The sequence below is a fragment of the Rhinolophus ferrumequinum genome, chromosome 10, assembly GCF_004115265.2.
Source record: "Rhinolophus ferrumequinum isolate MPI-CBG mRhiFer1 chromosome 10, mRhiFer1_v1.p, whole genome shotgun sequence".
Lineage (NCBI taxonomy): Eukaryota > Metazoa > Chordata > Mammalia > Chiroptera > Rhinolophidae > Rhinolophus > Rhinolophus ferrumequinum.
Window position 1 is genome coordinate 23,883,703 of NC_046293.1, and position 20,042 is coordinate 23,903,744.

The following is a 20,042-nucleotide window of genomic DNA, read 5'->3' on the forward strand; positions in this document are numbered from 1 at the left end:
AAAATTCTCAGAGATAATGCATTTATAAACGCAGAAATGGTTACAACAAAGATGGTCGTGATGAGTGGGTATATATATATTTATATATATATATATATATATATTTATATATAAATCCGTGTCCGGCAACTGACCGTGGCACCTAGAGAGCTAAGTCCAGTCCTTGTGTTTGCCCTGAACTCTCCCTTCTCTGCAACACCCCTTGCTTTGGGATTTTATAAAGAAAACAAAGCTCCCACAGCTCCTTAGATTTTGGGATGGGGAGACAGAAAAAGTACAGGGCCTTGGTTGGCAGAGAAGAGGAGGCTCCAAGGAAAACCGTAACCCACACTTCTAAGCAACCCTCGACCATTTTGGGGATCACTGGCCCCTTGGGGACCACATCTCAGCCCATGCCCCTTTACAAATAAAGGGGGTCTAACCCCCACCCACATCTTCTTCCTCCAGCATTATGTAAGAACTGAAGTGAGACCACAAGGAAAAGAAAACAGCTCCCAGGGATCGGGGCAATTGAAAAACATGTTCTTTCACAGGCAAGATTAGAACAGGAAGCTGGTTGCATTTAGGGCTCCCTTCTCTCTGTTATCTGGGAGGGCTAGCCTCTAGTCTTATATCAGCCTGAACTTTGAGGATTATGAGGGTAAGGAGAGAGTTAAGTGCCCACACTGGAAAAGTTTCTATGAGGTCATAGCAAATCCCTCCCTTGAGCACCAACCCCCAATTTTTAAGCTATGCTTGGGAGGGGAGGCTGCTGGATTATACTACCAGCTCAGTATTCCTCTGCCAATCAGGAGGGCTGATGTTCCTTTTGAAGAGGAGTTGAAAATAAGGATGGTATCCTGTGAAGGCAGGCCGTGCCTGAGGCCCAAGGAGATGGAGCCAAGGCCTGTCAAGGAAGAAGAGGACTTTTCCCACCAAGAGGAGTTGGAGAAAGACGGGACCAGAACTTCTTTCCCCTCTTCCCAGTGGGTGGCAGCACAGGTTTCTACGAGCTGGCCAGGTGCTCCACCTGGATGGTGCTGGTGGTGACAGTGAGGCAGATGTCCTTATGATGCTCCGCCGTCTTATACGGGGTCAGGTCAAAGGAACATTGGGGTGGAGGGTTGGGGTTACTGTCCCCACCACCCCCACCCTGGGGGGCTGCCCCAGGGGACTGGAAGTGTGGTGGCTGTGGCTGCTGCTGCTGCTGCTGCGATGCCTGGGAAGCCTGGGCTTGGGCCTGGGCTTGGGCTTGGGCTTGGGCTTGAGCTTGAGCTTGAGCTTGGGCTTGGGCTTGAGCTTGGGCTTGGGCCTGAGCCTGAGCCTGAGCCTGAGCTTGGGCCTGGGCCGCTGCTGCTGCTGCTGCTGCTGCCTGTACTTGTTGCTGGAGATCAGGAGGGTTGTGTTTGCGCATATGTTTCATAAGGTACGTTTCCTGAGGGAGATGACAAGGAGTTGAGGGAGGAAAGAGAAGAAAAGAGGTTATCTGTAACTAGCACCCCAGGCTCTAACTTTGCTTTAAATAGAGCAATATTTACACAGAGATATTCTAGAGCCATGGGCAAGTTTACTCCTTGAGCAACTTTTAGGGCTCACTGTTGGATAGAAAGGAGTTGGGGACCTTTAGAGTCACCATGGGCATTCTATTGGCACAGAGAAAGTTGTCATTTTCTCAAAGATCTTTGAATGGAACAACTTTACAGCCTTTTTCTGGAGTCTAACAGAAAATGTCTAACTGAAATCTTTTTCCTCCCAAACTTGGAAGTTGCTTTATTTTGCCTCATCTTCAAATGAAGAATCATTGCTTAGCAATCTCCATAGGCTTAAGGGATCATGCATCGCCTAAATTCCTCAGCTATGGGTCTATTTAGTTTCTGTTCTCCTTTCTGATTCTGTAAGTTGAAGCTAGGGAGGCAGCAGATTCACCGCAACAGATCTTTATCCAGAAAGATGGGGGAAGTGAATTGCTGTCCTACTGGCCTATGGGGAAGAGGGGAGGGGAGGAGAGGGGAAGAGAGGAAAGGGGAGAGGAAAAGGAGGGGAGGGGAGGGAAACGGAGAGAAGAGGGAAGTGGAGGGGAGGAGAGGGAAGGCACTGAGCACTCACCGACGTATATGCCCGACTACAGATAGTGCAGGTGTACACCTTGGCATGCTTCACCGTGTGCGTCGATAGGTGCACCTCTAGTGAGGCTGCGTCTGTATACGCCCGATGACAGTTGTGGCACTTGAAGGGTTTATCTTTGTTGTGCTGCCGTCTGTGGGACTGAGAAAATTGGGAGCCATCAAGATGAGTGCACTGGACTCTTCCCTCCTGCCTCCTTGACCTTAATGGAAAGCCCTGAGATGAGTGTCAGGCCTCTTAGGTTCTTTCCATCTGAAGGAAGTAGAAACTGCTTCAAATGAAATTTCAGGAGCCACAGGCTAAGGGAAGAAGCATACCTCATGCAGCACATACCAGGATCCTGAGAGTTAGAATGATGGCTATGCCTGGTCCCAGTAGTCCAGTGGTTCTCCAAGTGAGGCATGGGGATCGCTAGGGAATACTAAGACCTTCTCAGGGGGCCCACAGGATCAAAACTATTTTCATAATAAGACAATCTTTGCCTTTTCACTCTTTCATGATTGTACAGAGATTACATGATGTATAATATTGCAAAAGACTGAACGCAACAGACAACAGAATCTAGCCATCTTCTGGGAAGCCATACACTAAAGAAACGTGCAAAAATGTAAAACAATGCCACCACCCTCTTCACTAAATTTTTTTTGGGGGGGTGTGTCTGAAAATAAACACGCAATGGGTTTATTTTTAAACAAATTACTAAATATTTTCCCCAGTTTTTTAGTTTCATAATATCTACACAGATACCGTGTTTCCCTGAAAATAAGACCTAGCCAGACAATCAGCTCTAATGAGTCTTTTGGAGCACAAACTAATATAAGACCCAGTATTATATTATATTATACCCGATCTTAAAGTAAAATAAGACCGAGTCTTATATTAATTTTTGCTCCAAGACGCATTAGAGCTGATTGTCCGGCTAGGTCTTATTTTTGGGGAAACACGGTAGATGTTACCCACATCAACAAAAGCTCTTCAGGTTCCTCAATAATTATTAAGAGTGTGAGGGGCCCTGAAAAAGTCTGAGAATTACTGTACTCGTCAAATGGCACTTTGACCCCACATCTTAAGAGTTAACACCTGATGTGGACTGAGGAACATTTACCTGCAGATTGGAGAGCTGTGTGAAGGCTTTCTCACAGCCAGGGTGTGCACATTTGTATGGTCTATCACCGGTGTGGATTCTGTACGGGATGAGAAAACAAGAAAGGGAAAGGATGTCAGTATGGATACTTGGGGATTGGCTCAACAAGCCGCCTCAAGGCCACTCCTGCCCTCCCACGGGAGTAGGAGTATGAGATGGGTCTCCAGGCTTCAGCTCCTCTGACATAGATCAGGCTGTAGTGCCTGATTTCTGCGCACTGCCTGCATCACTCAGCTCAAGCTGGGCTCCTTGCTGCTGGGGGAAAAAGGACTGATGGCTCAGCAGCCAAGGGACAAGCAGACTATAATTTGGTATACAAGTCAGCTCCTACTGTAACTGTCCCTGATGAATGCTCAGAAACATAAGGTAAACACAATGGTAAAGAGAAAAAAAAAACATATAACACTTCTTCCTTGGCCCCCACCACAGGGCCAGAAACTATCCCCTCAGCCTTGAAAAACACTCCCAGAGAAAGTTCTAGTGTCAAAGAAAAGTAGTTATGCTAATTGTGGAAAGTAGCAGTGCTATGAATACTTATGGAAACTCCTTGGGGCTTTTTCCAGTGCAGCCCCCTAATGGCAGGAAATGCCTAGGTTAGTACCAATTTAACCTCTTTCCCAAACACTACAGGGCCCTCCACTGAGACAGCCAAGCACTTGAGGGCGCGTGGACACCTGCGCCTCATCAGGGACTTGAGAATCATCTTTGTGACAGGGTGCTTTTCTGGACCTCTAGTATAAAACCTTGAAAACATCACAGGACATGTCTCCTCGTGAGGAAAGCCCGACTCCTCCTCTTCACAAAGCACAAGGTCTGACCACGTTAAGGGGGTCACCACATCCAGAAGCAGCAGGGTGAGGAGGCCCATGGCCCTTAAGAGTGTGGACTCCAGTTCAACTTGAGATACCACGGAAGGACATCAATTCTTCTAGTTAATAGATTCACTTCCTCCTAGTCACTCCAGATTCACGGCACAAACAGTGGGAATCCTTACGAAGTATGAGCTTTTCCAATTTGTTTGCGGTTCTCTGCGAAGATTCAGGATGTCTGGTTTTGTTCTCCACTCCTGGCAACCTTTGGAGTCTTGCTTGTTGCTGTAGGTGTCACCAGGCTGATACCCAGCTGAAGTCTGATTACATCTCCAGTTCATAAGTGGTGTGCCCTAAGGGCTAAAGGTATCATCTTCTTCCATCAAATGCCCCGGCTTTGGCATCAAGGAGAAAATCTTGCAAGACGTTGTGTGTGGGTGTTTTCAGGGAGGAAAATGAGGGGAAAAGAAGTTGTCTCTGTTCCAGGTTAAGTCTCTTCCTCCCATGCATACAGGAACATGAGTCATTGCATCTCCCCAATGTAGCTTTTGCCCCAGAAAGACTCTTAAGTATCCACTTGTTTCTCCAGTGTTGTCGTTTGTTCTTTCTTCCAGATGCCAGTCGTGTTCCTCCAGCCAGGTCTCTCCTCCAGCCAGGTCTCTCCCCCGCCCCCCGCATGCGGGTTGTTGTGTGTGTCCGGGGCGGGGGTGGGGAGGGCATGCCAGCGGGGCGGGGGCAGTAGCCCGCCACTCTCCCTTACCGTGTGTGCTGCTGGAGGTGGGAGAGCTGGCGGAAGGCCTTCTGGCAGTAGGAACAGTTGTAGGGCTTGGCCCCCGAATGGATACGGAGGTGCTGGGCCAGGTAGGAGGTGTTGGCGAAGGTCTTGGAGCAGTGCGGGCACTTGTGGGGCTTGATGGTCTCCGTATGCATCTTGGAGTGGATCCTGCCGGAGAGGAGAGGAGGGAAGGGGGGAGGAGGAAGCAGTTCGACACCACGGGCTCAGCTCTCTGCTGGGTGAAATGATGTTGCTTGACGGATGAGAGCACCCCCTCCTCCCTCCTCCCAAACATACTCCGGCCTGGATTGGCTAATAAAGAGGACACCCAGATCTAGGTTGTTGCTGATCTGAAGTCGGTGGCTAGAATGGCAGTGAGATGATGAAGAGCTGCAACCCCTGGCTCCTGGTAACTTTAAAAATTTCAGTCTCGTCAACCCTCCGCTTCGTTCTAAGGTTACACACTCACCACAGATACCCTGCTTCCAAACAGTAATTTGAACAAAGACCAATACCGCCTGTTCCCCATGGACCTGAAGTTGAATGCACACCTTGGCTCTGAACTGAAGCATATAGTAAAAGCAGGGCCTGCTCTGCAGAGGATTGCCAAACACAGACACAGAGAGAAACCACAACATCATCCCAGACTTTGGGATTGGAGACCACAATTTTCCAGGCCCCCCCCCGCCAAAGTGCTAGGACATACAGTTTATTTTTCATAGACACTAATGAGAGAGAATTGAGGCTCCCAAAGGGCAAAGTCAAAAAAGAAAACATGTGGCAAGAAGAGTAGGCACAGGCAACGTGGCCTGGGGTGAGGGGTTCGTGGCCAGGTAGCAGGAGAAAACCCAAGAGCAGCCTTACCGGGTGTGCTGCTGGAGATGAGAGAGCTGGCGAAAGGATTTCTCACAGAAGTTACAACTGTAGGGCTTGGCCCCTGAGTGGATACGGATGTGCTGGGCCAGGTAGGAGCTGTTGGCGAAGGTCTTGGAACAATGTGGGCACTTGTGGGGCTTGGTCTCGGTGTGTGACTTGGAGTGGATCTGCATCTCCGACTTTGAGTAGAATGTCAGTGAGCACATCCGGCACCTGGGCCAAGCGAGGGCAGCGGTTAGAACCCTTCCCACCAAGAGGGCACTGTTGAACCCTCCCCTCCACTGCCAAAGAAGCCAACCTCTCTGCTCTCTCTCCTGTTCCAACTACACTGTAAGGCCTGTGAGAGAAGGAACTCTACTTTATTTATCGTTATAGCTGAAGCTTCTAACACAGCCCAGCACAATATACTCAATACATGTTTGCTGAATAATTGAACTCCCTAAGTGTGTACAAAAACGAAGAATTCAACCAGGTAAGACAGGAAAATCTTATGGGCTCTGGGCCGACGTGAATTTCACTGGGCCAGGATTATCAGCTACCTTCTGTTTTCCTTCTGCCTGTAACTTAATTTCAAACTTCTAAAGAGCAACTTTTCCCAATTTCCTATGTGCATCCCTCAGGTACTCCTCACGCTCCTGAGACGATAATGAGGACAAACTGACTAGACTGCCCAGACGGACTTCTCTCCTGTCTCCTCAATTTGCCTTCTCTCAGATTTTCTCTTCCTTTTTGCCAGGGATTCCTAGAGGAATGGGGGTGGGGAAGTAGCAGAATGACAGTATTTGGAGGGGCTTTTCCAAACCATGTATGTCTGGCCTCCACCCTGTATGTCATGTTCCACCAGCCTCCCCCAACCCCAGCTCCTTGGCAATCAAAGGAGAACTATTTTTGCAATGCCAAGGTAACTGCTGGGAGTGGGTTGTATTCCTCAGATATTTGGGAGAAAAAGATTCTCAAAACACTGAGCTTCCATGCTAATTAAACCTTTCCTCTTTCCTCACACATGGAGCCAATGTCAGCACTTTGGGTGACATCAGTGGCATCTGAATACACTTTCATTCATCAACTGAGTTGGTAATTCTTCTTCCTGCTCTGACACTATCAAATAAGGAGGCCTCTGAGCAGGACAAGCCATAACTATTCAGACTTTACTGGGTAAAAGCTATCCATACATATGTGAAGTAGAACGCTAGCATTCCTAAACACGTCACCAGCACACAACGTGGGCTAGTACAAAGGGTAAGAGTCTGCAAGCCAAGTCTCTGGGGCAAATCCCTATTCTTTGGATCCTCCCAACTTGTCTTTGTAAGAGGGGCTTGTTACAAGGGATAATTTCTGCTTTTTTGTGATCCCAGAAAAATTTTTAGAGAATAACTGAGATCAAGACTACAAACTCTGAGTTCCTCAGAGAAAGATACATCATTGTCAGCTGGGGGTGTGGTCCCTATATTAATGCTTCTAGTAAAATTCCAATCATTAAGGCCAATTTCTATTTCTCTAGTTACCTGACAACGGAAGGAAACCCAATTATCAGTTTACCAATCCCTGACTATTGTCTTGGATGCCCAACCATCGTATGGGAGGTGGGGAGGTTCTGTTGATAGGTAGTACAGTCCAAAGGACACAGCCAATGGAAGACAGCCAGTGGAAGTCTAGACACCTGGGCTCTACTCAGGGTTCAGTCACAGGCTTGCTGATCAATCTAGACCTCAATTTTCTGGTCTGTAAAATGGAGAGATAAATATCTGGCCCTGGAAAGGCCAGCAAACACCCAGGACAGTCAAGGTAAGCCAAGTGCTCTCTAATAATAAAATTGTATTAATGTACATTAACAGCACCAGTGCTGATGGATGAGCTCACGCTACTATGTTTCACTAAGGTTAAAAACTCAACATAGTGTCACTTGGACAGGAACTGTACGAAAGTTACAAAATAATTTCCCTTCTAAAATTTCTCAGATAGATGGAACACATTCACTTTAACTCAAACGGAATTTCATTTAGTTTGCGAGTGTTGAAAAGACAACTGCACCCTTAATACGATATTAATTATGAAGAAAAAATAACCCTCTTCGTTAATGTTTTCAACTAGGGAAGACTGTGCAAAAGTTATATTCATCGATAGTGGACAGGCAACAAAACAAGCCGGTCTCAAAAAGCACCAGGCATAATGATTATGATAATGTAATGATAATGATAATAATAATAGTTGCCATTTGTTGTTGTGCCTGATACTGCCTGCCAAGCACCAGCGTTGGGCTCTTTAAACACACTGTTTTCACCCCTCACAACAATCTGGCAAATATTATCCCTGTTTTACAGAAAGGAATACAAAGGCTCAGAAAGGTTAAGTTATTGGCCAAAGGGCAGTTATTTACTACAAAGCCATCTTTCTAGCCTAATTTACGATTCTTCACACTAGAGATATTTAAAGAGAGACTTGACAATCATCTGCCAGGAATGTTTAGAAGACTAAAACTATAGAGAAGGGACTGCTTTAGGAGACCATTAAAGTACCTCCACCTCTGAAATCCTATGAAGACAAATAAAAGAGTACAAGTCTTTTAATACAAGGTACTGAGTGGTCAGAAAGAAATCTGATTTAGGAGAGCTGTGGCAGTGGGCAATTAGCAGGGAATAGAAAAGCCAGCACCGCATATCACTGGGTACACAACTCCAGGGGGTACCATTCACATCCAACATAAGAACGGTGCCTCTTTGGAGGCATGCAATGCAATGGTCTTGCTTACAGTAACTACTTTGAATTATCATCCCAGTTTTTCCTAAGATGCTCAAAAATAATTTCAAATACTACTCTGATTTTTCCCTCAAAACATTTCCACAAGATAGATGAGGGCCATGATTGATCTTCCCATTTTACAGATGGGAACAAAGAGCTAGAAATAAGTTGACTTGCCCAGGGTAACAGAACCTAATTCCTGCAATACACAGTCAAATGCCACTGGCCACAGGAATGGATGTGGTTGACCTACACATGCATCAAAAGAGGGATTCTTTGTGATTAAAAAAATTCCTCAAGGGGCGGCCGGATAGCTCAGTTGGTTAGAGCACGGTGCTCGTAACAACAAGGTTGCTGGTTCGATCCCCACATGGGCCACTGTGAGCTGCACCCTCTGCAACTAGATTGAAACAACTACTTGACTTGGAGCTGATAGGTCCTGGAAAAACACACTTAAATAAAAAAAATAAAAAAAAAGAAAAAAAAAAAAGATTCCTCTGGAACTCCAGAGTTCTGAGTTTCTGAAGAAATTCCATTCACCTAGAATATAATTAGTCGCCCTTAAATTTCAGAGTTCTCTTTAGTCACCTGGGTATGGGGCCTGCCAAGAATTCTGAAAACACTGAAGGTGTGGAAAATCCCATCAGGGCTTCCTTCCAACTGTACATTCACATTTCTTCCTATATACAGTTTGGGAAGTCCAGAGACAGCTTTAATGTGGGTCCAAAAACCAAACTAACCAAAAACCCTTGGCAGAATCAGAGGACTGATCCACATGAAGGGCTCCACAGGGTGTCAGAACGCTTCTACTACTCCTACCACAGAAAATTTTGATAGGAGTCTCTCTACGTCACAATGACCTCACTTTAACCAAATATATAAAAATCCAGGTTTCTATAAAATATATTTAAGAGGGATTTTCATTTTATGAAACAATATATAAAAGAATGCCCTTAAATGAATCAAACTTGTCAGGTACCTTTATAATATGATATGATGTAAACATTTTCCAGGAACACTTTTATTGTATAAAGTGGGGTACACCTGTAATAATAAAGCTGCAATGAACTTTTGGATTATAAACTGGAATTCTGAAGTGCCCAATACTTTCTACATAGCAACACTCCCCTCCTTTTCACTTACAAAGAGGGATTTAAATGCTCTATAGTCGTAGCTACTCTCCACAGTAGAAGTGCACAACACAAGTAATAAATGCTAAATGATGACTATTTCTTATCTCTTTTGAAGCTCCCAACATTTCACATCTTATCTGATATATACTCCCAACAAGTGGGAGGCAGAAACAGAATTCTCCCCATTTTACAGATGAGGAAACTGAGGCCCAGAGAGGGGGAAAGGACTTGCCCAGGGTCACACAGCAAGTTCGTGGTGGAGCCGGGAACTGAATCCATGAGCCCAAGGCTCTGTCCATTTCCTGTGCCGCAGTTCCCTTCGCTCCTAAAATGGGAACAACATTGCCCATCTCGGTACACTAAGGACAGACCCAGTCTCCCAGCCATGCACATCTGCCCCTGTCTGCGTCAAAGCTGTGACAGTGGTCACCCCACTCTGTACACTGGGTCCAAACTCCCCAAACCCACTAGGGCCCTTGATAGTTCTCAAGGGGATTGAAAGATTTCCAACTTTCAAAGGGCAGGCAAGTTTACTTATGTAATTATTTTTGTAGAGCACCACATGCAAATATAATGCTTTTTGACAATGGACACTTAAAGGCAGTGAAGAATCAAAATGATTTCCATGAATTAGAAAGTGAGCAAACAGTCATTTTATAAGCATATATTCCAGGGCGGGGGAAGGGAGGCATCCTACTCCTCCCACCTTTTTATGTAGACCTCTCCCATCATCCCAACCATGCAGGGTCAGACAGACTCAATGCTCAAATATGGTCCAAGAACCGGTGGATAGTACACTGGTGGGGGGCTTACCAGAAAGGTTTCTTGGAAAAACAGGAATGGAAAATGTAGAAAGCAAAAAGGAGCTAGAGAGAGTCTCAAACCCACTCTAAAGCCTCATTACTAGAAATAAACTCTATTATGCTACTCAAAAATAAGTCAGTGCTGAGGACCCCAAAAGGAAGGGGTGAAATGGGTCTGTATCCTGGGGGAAGAGGCACCAGAGAAGTATCAGAAGCTCTACCCTCCTGCCCCACGACAGAACGCCTGACATGCACATGGACTGAGGTGGAAAGCTGGCGGAGCAGACAGCCTGACTGGGGCAGGACACAGACAGGTAGGGAAGCTGAGACAGGGATCCTCACCCCATCCTGCCCCAGCTCTGACTCATACCTATAGGTCTTTCCATCTTTCTGATGGTCATCATCATCCTCTGGGGACAGGACATAAGGGTCACTCATTTCGGGCAGCCCTGATTCCAGCATCCGTTTCTTCTTTCGCCCCCGGGGGGGCTTAGGAGCCACACTGCCACCTCCACCACCACCTCCGCCTCCTTCCTCCGTGAGGGCTGTTGATACCTTCTTGGAGAGGTCAGGGACCACCTGCAGGGCTTGTGAGCCAGGGGGAAGAGCTGAGACAATCATGGGAGCCGAAATGGGGAAGGTCTGAGCGGATGAGGCTGTGGTCACAAGGGAGCCTGAGGGGGACGTGATTACCAAACCAGGACCTAGGATTGGGAGAAAAAGGAGATGGTGTCATGTTGTCCAGTCCTGATCCTAATCCTATTTTATTTCCCCCAGATCATTGTCTAATTAACCCCTCACCACCGCCCCCAGCCCACAGTACATAGGAAACCCCAAACCCTGTAGAAAAATAATGGTCTCCTAACCCCTGTCCCCACCCCACCCCCGGTAACAGTGAGATTTACCCCTTGATTGACTCCCTTCTCTTCTCCACCTCTGAGAACAGGAGACTCCTTGATTCAGAGAAGGAAAGAATGTCACCTCCTCAAAGGCAGGGACCGCATCTTCTACTTCTTTGTATCCCCCACAATGCCTAGTGCATTGCTAGGCATACAGTAGGCACTTAATAAAAATCCAATTGAGTAATCAAACACATTTCCCACTCCCCATGTCCCTGAAGCCCTCCAGCCTGGGGTACTGATCATGGGAGATCAACACCTCAGATTGGAGAAGAGCAGAGTTGCTCACCAGCAGTCATCAGTCCTGTAGACGGCACAGGGACCACTGTGATATTCTGGGTAACGGACGCCTGGCTATGTGGGGTCAGCTGGTCTGACTTGGACTCTGTGTCCATACTGATGCCCGAGGGCAGGGACACGGAGGCAGGCACTGTCAGCAAGGTGGGGTAGTGGGGTGGAGCCAGCCCACAGCCCTTCTCTGGCAGCAGCTGATCCTTCATCTTGTTGATGAACATCGTGTTCTCAATCTAAAAGAAATGGAAGAGGCAGACAACAAACTGCTGGTGGCTAGACGCGAGGGGGTGAGGGGATGGGCGAGAAAGGTGAGGGGGACCAACAAGTACAAACTGGGAGTTATAAAAATAGTCAGGAGGATGTAGACTACAGCATAAGGAATATAGTCAATAATATCGTAATAACTAGGTATGATGCCAGATGGGCATGAGACGCATCATGACGTTTATTTTATAACATATAGAAGTGTCTAATCTCTATGATGTACACCTGAAACTAGTATAATATTCTTTGCCAACAATAAATAAATAAATGTGAAGGAAAGGGGTGGGGAGTGGCTTCTTCAGGGAGAGTCTGGTTTTGTCTGCTCCCTAAGCACTTTGCATTGTCTGTCCTCCTCCTCGGAGATCACGAACGTGCAGTTAGTATCTTTGTGCTTTCAGAGAGAAGCCAACACAGAAACACTATATAATTCTCAGTGATGGGGACCCAGGGAGAAAGCGCATGGTTTATCTTGCTTCAGCCTCCACAGTAATAGAACTTACTGAGTTGAAAAAAAGCACACAATGGAGGAGCAAAAAAAAAAACAAACCCCACCTACCTGTCCTGAGACTGTGGGGATAGAAGGCCAGAAGTATGGGTTAGAATTGAAGTGAGATTCTTCCATTCTACCTGAAGAAAGAAAGACCACATTACACTCAGGAATAGATCGGAAGAAACTTAGCAATGGAGGAGAAGAGTTAAGGAGATCCTGGTCTCTTCTTTGGCTCCTAAGCACATGGTGGGAACTAGCTTGCAGTGAAGACCTTAGGATCTAGCGTATTAGTCCCATTGGTCAGACCCACTCAGAGGCCATCCTAGTTAAGATGCTGGTGGAAGAACTCATACTCGTACACATCTCATTTACCCACAGAACGTTTCCCATATCCCAAAGAAACAGAATGAGTATTACTTTCCTTTGTGGACAGAAGAGAAATTGAAGTTATGAGAGAAGAAGGGATGTCCCACAAAGCAAAGTCTCACAAAGCAAACTACTAATTGGCTTCAAACAGCAGGGTACCTATCAGTGTTCCTCTTTTCCTTTATCCCTCAAATCCACCTTCCTTGAAATAAAAAATTTCAAGAGTTCCAATGGAGACATCTATCGTTCTATGTAGCTCGAACAGGTTCTAAGCCAGAACACAAACTGCCTAGGAAAATTAAAGAATGAAATAGGCAGGAATCGAAATAAAGGTATTTTTTCAGTACCAGATGATACCTGGGGCCACGCCCTAGTGATCCCACCAAGGTCTAAGAAAGAACATCCATAGTACTGCGCTGGGTACCACACATTCTGGGCTGAGCAGTGAGAACCTAGAGGTTACTAGTTTAAAAAAGGGTTGTAGCCCGAGCACCCCAGATTGCCACCTAACGGGATTCAGAATAGAGACAATAGTGGGCCAGAATACATACACATTACTAGACTCCTGCTTTGTAGTTCTCAAACACTAGGCTTCTAAGAGGTCAAGTTCTGCTCTGTAGATGATAATTAAGCTTAAAACTTTGGGAGTGAAGAATAAGCAAGAAAAGTAATCAATCACTGCAAGTCACAGATGGGTACAGAATCCAGGCATCCCACCCACTCACACTCATTTTCACACTCTGATCACCTCCTAAAAATGCTTAACTGGCAGTATGTTGGTCAAGAGTAGCTTCCCCAAATGCTGGACCAGGTAAGATCCAGCCCAGCAGAAAGCAGGTGAAGAGGGAGTATGAGACTGGTGGAATGGGGAAATGAAGAACAGCAGGAAATAAACGTTATCACCATGTTGCTACTCTCAGCCGAGAGCAACCAATTCGCAGGGGTGAGGGGGTGGAGGAGGTGGGGGTTAGGAATAAGGACCTGTGACTTACAGCCACAGGTCCCACTGACAATATGCTGGTGGCAGATACCAGGGATACTAAAAGCTGGAGGGTAGACTGGGCACAGAAACTAGGTTTCAAGTAGTGACTAAGAAAACTAGGAAAGATCTTCAACAAAGGACAGCAGAAAGGACATCCCTCTAAACATAACCCTGTTTCTTATCATCCTTCTCCAAAACTCTCATCACATTTTTTGCTCTATTAAACAGCACCTTCAATTTTCAAAGATCCTATAAGGGAAGCAGAACTGAATTTCAGCCTACTTTTTCCTAACAAGTAGCAAAGGAAAGGAGAATAATGCACCAAATCTTACTACAACTGCTTCACACAAATAAGGCTCAATATTAAATGACAGAGGATTGACCACAGGCAAATCCTGCCCCCAAGTTATAAAATACCAGACAGGCCCCGAAATAAGTGCTAACCTTTTCCTTCCACCGTTAGCTTTATAAAGGGGCCTCAGGTCCTCCTTAGGCCAAGAGAAATCAAGAAATAATCAGATCACAATTCAAGAGGATCCAACCTTGCCAAGCTTTTCAGGAAGCAGGGATCTTCCCCACAGTCTCTAATATAGGACTCATCACCCAGTAAGCAACTCCATATTTAATGAACTGAACAACAGTGGACTTCACACATACAGATTTTGAAAATATTGCTAGGGGCTCAAACCTTATCCCATGACCTCAGTTTGTCTAACCTTTTAGCCGAGAGAAATGAAACAGGTAAGAGTGGTGATGTATGGTAGAAATGAAGTAAAGAATTAGGCTGGAGAGTAAAAGAAAGGAGTGTTTAATATATAATTTCCCCCTAAAGAGTCAAGGAAGTAAACACATTACGGATGTGAAAATTTAGGAGGAACTGAGAGCCTGAAAATAAGAATGTCCTCAGATAGGATTCCTGTGACGAGGCCCCTCCCTCCCAAAAAAGATTGTATCTATTCATATTGTCCTACAAGTGGTTCAGGTGAAGCAGTTTCTGAGGAAAATATGGCCTATAGGTTCCTATAAAGAAAGCCTACAAAATAATGGGTGGACAATATCACCACTAACATTTATTAAGTCCTTACTGTGTTCGATATACTGTTCTAAGCACTTTACAACTATCACATCATTTAATCTCCACCACGATTCTATGAAGTAGGGTACTGTAATCCCCATTTTTCAAAAGAGGAAATCGGAGGCAAACAGTAAAAAGCAGAGCAAGTTAGGGAAGGGGTTCTATAAGAGGCCAAAACCATACAACTGAAGTATGTACTTTCTGATGTTGTGACTTAATTCATGAATTAAAATTTAGAATATTTCCAGGATACGACCATACATTTTTCAGATAGTTCTCAATACTGTTTTCAGAAATGAAGTTCTGATGACAGCAAAATGCAGTTCAAGATTATATTCTCTGTCCACATCCTGTGAAACCTTTCTTGGCCACTAAGATAACTGATTTTGGAATGATGGAATCTGAGTAAAAAGGCCAGACTGTCCAGAGTGGGTAAACTCAATAAAAGGTCACTTCCATGATACCCAGTCTATCACTCTGCTTTGGTTCTTAAGAGAATAAAACGGAAGATCAGAACCACAGCTGGTCGTAAGATGAAATGATAAATGTGCTCTGTGGGCTTCTGACAAATATGTCAGCCCAAATGGGGGTACGTGGAGAGAAACTACTGCTTGGACAACTAGAAGCGATGTTTGCTTGCAAAATGATACCTGAGAAATGCTATACCACTGTTCTGATGAGGATAACTTAAATCTCTGTATCCCTGAAATGAAATCAAACTGAGAGCTAAGAAGGCAGGCTCTTGCCAGAAGACATATAAATGGTGTCCCTGGAGTTGTGTAACAGGGTGCCCCAGGGACCAGGTCACTCAAATATTTGTTTACTGTCCATTTTACCATTTATCCTCTTAACCATCCTTCGTGGAGGAACTCTCACCAAATCATCCTGACATCCAAGCAGACATGTACCAACATTCCTAAGCCTGAAGAACACAATGATAGTCCAGGGAAATTTCATCTCTACACAGAGTACCAGTTTTGATGATTATGCCAATAAATTAAAAACAACAAACTGGTTTACCCTCAACTGGGAATGAAGTGGAAGGCTTCTATCATAGCCCCAAACAACAGAAAAAGAAGAAGAAACATAATAAATGGAAGGAAGTATACTAGCAGATTGAAAATCTGGGTTCTAATTTCAACTTTACTTCTGTACTGAGCCTCCACTGTTTTGTTAATCAAAAGGGAGGTTTACTATAATTAAGTTGGACAGTACTTTTCTTTCAAGAAGTTCAAGGAACTACATATATTTCTTTCCAATCTCAAAAGAAATCTGCGAAACACCGAGGAGATGAAGAAAAAAGACAATATTAAGTAACATGCATGAAACACAAAGTAAAACCTGAACTCTTTCACCAGAGCTTTGTCCTTTTGCCCATCTTTCCACAGTACTACCAGCCATCCAGGAATAAAGATGGCACTGCCCCCCAGCATGTGGTTTTGGTAGACATGGTGAAGACCACCACCGCTTTCCTGATACTGTAATCTTTTTATTGTTGTTTTTCAAATAAACCATTGTTTTCTTTTCTCAGGAAAATGACATTCTCTTAACACAACCAACCTTTAGAAAATCACAAAATACTTGCAACCAACCAAGTTCAGTAGCTAGGGAATGGACCTAAGAATCAAGACTTATGGAATCCAATTCTAGGTCTTACATCAGTGGATAAGGGAATAACTTACTACTCCACTAAGTGTCTATGTGGGTAAAGGATGGAGAATAAACCCCTTAAAATAAATTCATAAGGCATATGGTAATGGGATGAAGGCAGCAAAAATAAAATGCTCAAAGTGCTCCTGAAAGGAAGAGAAATACTTCCATGTGATGAGGACTATTAGTGAAAATTACATGAAGACCACATAATTACAAAGGACCTACCCAAAAGTATCACTTCTACAGCCTCCAGCTTAGTAATCACCAACTAGAAGCACTTACAAGAAACAGAGATGCAAAGAACAATCAATTCAAATTCAACTACAGAAAGAACTTGATCCATGGACCTCAGACCCTCTGTTGAGCAAAACTATCCCAAAATGCACAACTACAGAAAGGTTGCAATATTAGTTAAGGACTTGAAGTGAAGAAACAGAAGACTATTTTTTTCTCAGTAAGGAAACAAATTTTTCTCAGGTCCTGGGTTCAAGAAGGACATTCAAAAAGGGCCATCCCAATAGGATTTGGGGCCTTCCTACTATCTGTAAACTCTCCCAAGTACAAAATAACTCAGAACAGGTCTATCCCAATTCTACTGGCAAAGAGCGTTAACACCATGCCAAACAGAACAGGACCACTACCACCACCCAGCTGGCAATCTGGGCCAGCACCTCTTCCCTGGGCACCACTGGACCATCACACCTTGTACCCTGGGGGAAGAACACAGTAGCTCCCCTTGCCCTGCCCATTCCACTACAAATGATGGATCTGGGCAATATGCGGCAGGAAAAAAAAAAAGGCTGGAGAAGAGGTGCTATGCAACTAATATTGAATCATGAACTTGGCAGAAAAACCTACGGGGATACACTTTATAACGTAGCCTGGAACGGGGTCCTAGGAGACACCTCTAGGATCGTAAGCTCTGAACTCAAAATCTTTTGGATCATACATCGGCTTTTTCAGGCTACCTAAAACTCTTATCACCATCAAGCCTCATATTTTGAATTCTTCCAGACCTACTTCTGGAGTCTACACCGTACAGTTTTATCCACTTTACTTCAAACTACTTATGAAGCAGAAAACTTCACCCTGCCACATCTAATTCAGATAACCCTGTGTGAGATTCTAATTGCTCAACAGATAACACTCCAAACACTTACTCCGCTGTAGTAGTAAGGATACGACCCCCCCTCTGAACTCAACTCTACTTGTTCCAAATACAGGAAAGCAATTCCATAAGCTATGCCATAAGGGCTATACTGACAACTAGGGCCCATTTGTCCCCACAGTAGAATTTCTCATCTGGACACAATGCAACACTCCTTAGTGATTTCACTTGAGCATTTCACAACTCATTCCTGATGCGTATTGGTGGAAATGAAAGGTGATGGGGTACAGAGCCGCCTTTTTTACACAAAAACTTCCTAGGCACCCACAAGAAATACTAGGAAAAGGCTGATTTTTCTCCCACAGCAACTGCTATTACTTGAAGAATTCTGTCATCTTGTCCCCATAAAAACCCATTTTATTATGACCCCCTTTTCCCCCAAAACCAGAAAAGCCATTAACCCCAAATTTTCTTACCCTCTCTCTCTCTTCCTCCTGTCGTTTTATTCTTTCTCCTTTCCAGGGCTCCTGAACTTTCTGTAAACAAATTGTCTGGGTTACAGGGGTCAGTGAGGGTGCAGCCACCAGAGAACTGTGGAGGACCTCAGGAATTCTCTGACTGTCAGCAGTCAGTCGGGAAGGCAGGCAGATCCCCAACCAATAATCCAAAGGTGCAAATATATAATAACAGGAGTGCAGTGCCACCCACTATGCAGATACAAGGGAAATAAATCCAATTCCCAGAAACTAAGATGAACTCTAGCAACAGGGTTTGGGTTCAACTCCTGGGCTCCGACACTGGTTCTTCTTCCTTCCCCAGGGCCACAGGTAACCAGGGGTCAGAGAACAGAAGAGTTGGAAGAGAAGGGTCCCTGCCCCCTGAGGACTGGCACAAAAGGCAAAGCTGAGTACTGGGGGGATGCACAAGCCCTTGTGTCAGGCACAGTGCCAGTTCAGGCCCAGCCACTTCCTCTGGTCTCCCCCCCACACTTCTGCGAGGACTTCGCCCCTGCCTACCCAAGGCCTTAGGCCAAGAAGTACCTCCCTCAGCCTGCACAGTGGTTTATCTATTGGAGACCCCAGCTGTCCCCAAAAAACCCTCGCTCCCCTGAGTCAGCCCCTGAGAGCCTTCTCCTGATGTCTCCCCCAACCCCTTCCTCAAAGACCCTTCTTTGGGACGTCCCTCCTTCTCCTCCAGGGAGCTGAACTCTGCCACCCACCAGACAGACACCCGCCCCCTAAGCCCCCCCATTCCTCCTCATCGCCCGCTCCTCAACCACTTCCGGTTCCGGGACGGACACACATACAGTCACATCGTGGACCCCCCCTTCCCCGCCCCCCCAGGGAAAAGGGGAGGGGGGAGGAGCAGAGAGCTTGGAGCGCGCCGGCTGCAGCGGCGCGAGACTCACCCGGCGGCGACGGCTGCGGCGGCGCCAGAGCGCGGGAGGGGCGGCGTTGGCTGGGGAAGGAGGGAGCCGAGTGGGGTGGGAGGACCCAGAGGGGGCGAGGGGAGGAGGAGCGCGCGGCGGAGCGCGCGGGCACGCACTTTAGGCGCGAGACAGACCTACACACTCACACTCACGGAATGCGCGCGAGACACCCGCAGGGCGGGGGCGCCAGGCAGTGGGTGGCCCCCTCCCTCCCGCCCTACCTCCCCTAACACTCACCCGGAAGTGGTGCTGCCGCTTGTGCTCCCGAGAACCCCAAGTCCTCCACGCCCCCTCCCTCCCTCCCTCCCCCCACTGCCTCCGAGTTGAGCCGCCGCGGAGAGAAGGCGGGAGCGCCGGAAACGAAAAGGGGGGGAGGGAGGGAAATAGCAATGTAGGGGGAGCGGCAGTGAGGAAGGGGGGAAATGCAAAGGTCGAGTCACTTCCGGGAGAGGTAGAGCACATCCGGCGCCGCTAGCGCTCCAGGATACTCAGGGCAGAAGTTACGCCAGGGAGGGGCGGAAGTGGCTTCTGCCCAGGGCCGCTGTAGAACCCTCTGTGGATGTGACGCCACAACGGAAGTGAAGGCAGGTTCTGCTAAGGGCAGAAGCTGAACCTTTGGAACTGCGGCCCCAGGCTTCCGGAAGGGACTTTTGGGGAAGTGGGAGGGTGGCAACGTGACAGGTTCATGAATTATGTATCAAGGTACATACGGAGGTATGGATTCTTAAAGACTAAGGTTCCGGCTCCCTTCCCGGCGGCGGGGAGCGGGGCGGACTGGCGGGAGGAATAGGCTGATGTTGGAAGTTAACCGTTCTTTTTTCTTATACTGTACTCTCAAGAATGTCTCAATGCTTTGAATATGCGGAAAAGTACAGGATGTGTCCGTAGTTTTCTGAGGTCCCTGCATAGGCCCAAAGAGTAACTAATCTCTCCTGGCCATCAATATCCGACCCTTCCCTGACCACTCCCCTTTATTCTTTTTGCTTTTTGGTCACTAAGCTCTTATTGCCCTCGTCCACGAACTGTCTCCTCACCCTGCTTCACTTAATTTAAATACGGCACTCATCACTACCCGATACTATATTGTTTGCTGACCACCT

At 46.3% G+C, this 20,042-nt stretch overlaps 1 protein-coding gene across 11 annotated transcripts; it reads right to left on the reverse strand.

Moving 5' to 3' along the window:
• Positions 1 to 501: 501 nt before the first annotated feature.
• On the reverse strand, positions 502 to 19,383 carry ZNF384 (zinc finger protein 384). 11 transcript variants are annotated; one of them, XM_033116482.1, is made up of 13 exons: positions 19,180 to 19,383; positions 18,922 to 18,971; positions 17,990 to 18,049; positions 12,396 to 12,466; positions 11,571 to 11,808; positions 11,288 to 11,335; positions 10,753 to 11,086; positions 9,812 to 9,904; positions 5,696 to 5,920; positions 4,817 to 4,999; positions 3,209 to 3,287; positions 2,086 to 2,244; positions 502 to 1,414 (listed from the first exon to the last, which is right to left on the reverse strand). In XM_033116482.1, the coding sequence occupies exons 4-13, from the start codon at positions 12,459 to 12,461 to the stop codon at positions 986 to 988; spliced, it is 1,854 nt and encodes a 617-aa protein (XP_032972373.1). In that variant the 5' UTR covers positions 12,462 to 12,466; positions 17,990 to 18,049; positions 18,922 to 18,971; positions 19,180 to 19,383; the 3' UTR covers positions 502 to 985. The 11 variants fall into 11 exon arrangements, with proteins under 11 accessions (XP_032972373.1, XP_032972372.1, XP_032972376.1 ...); XM_033116481.1 differs by lacking the exon at positions 18,922 to 18,971; XM_033116485.1 differs by lacking the exon at positions 9,812 to 9,904 and having other exon boundaries at positions 19,180 to 19,382.
• Between the last annotated feature and the right edge of the window lie 659 nt (positions 19,384 to 20,042).

What these genes read in the sequence shown, in the direction of transcription:
- ZNF384 (XM_033116481.1), bottom strand. Translation starts at nt 12,461, where the DNA reads ATGGAAGAATCTCACTTCAATTCTAACCCATACTTCTGGCCTTCTATC. An exon ending in AAAGATGGAAAGACCTATAG is followed by an intron (nt 9,905 to 10,752) that starts GTATGAGTCAGA and finishes TTCCCATTTTAG; the next exon opens with GAGCGAAGGGAACTGCGGCA. An exon ending in AACTTGCTGTGTGACCCTGG is followed by an intron (nt 5,921 to 9,811) that starts GCAAGTCCTTTC and finishes CGCTTGGCCCAG; the next exon opens with GTGCCGGATGTGCTCACTGA.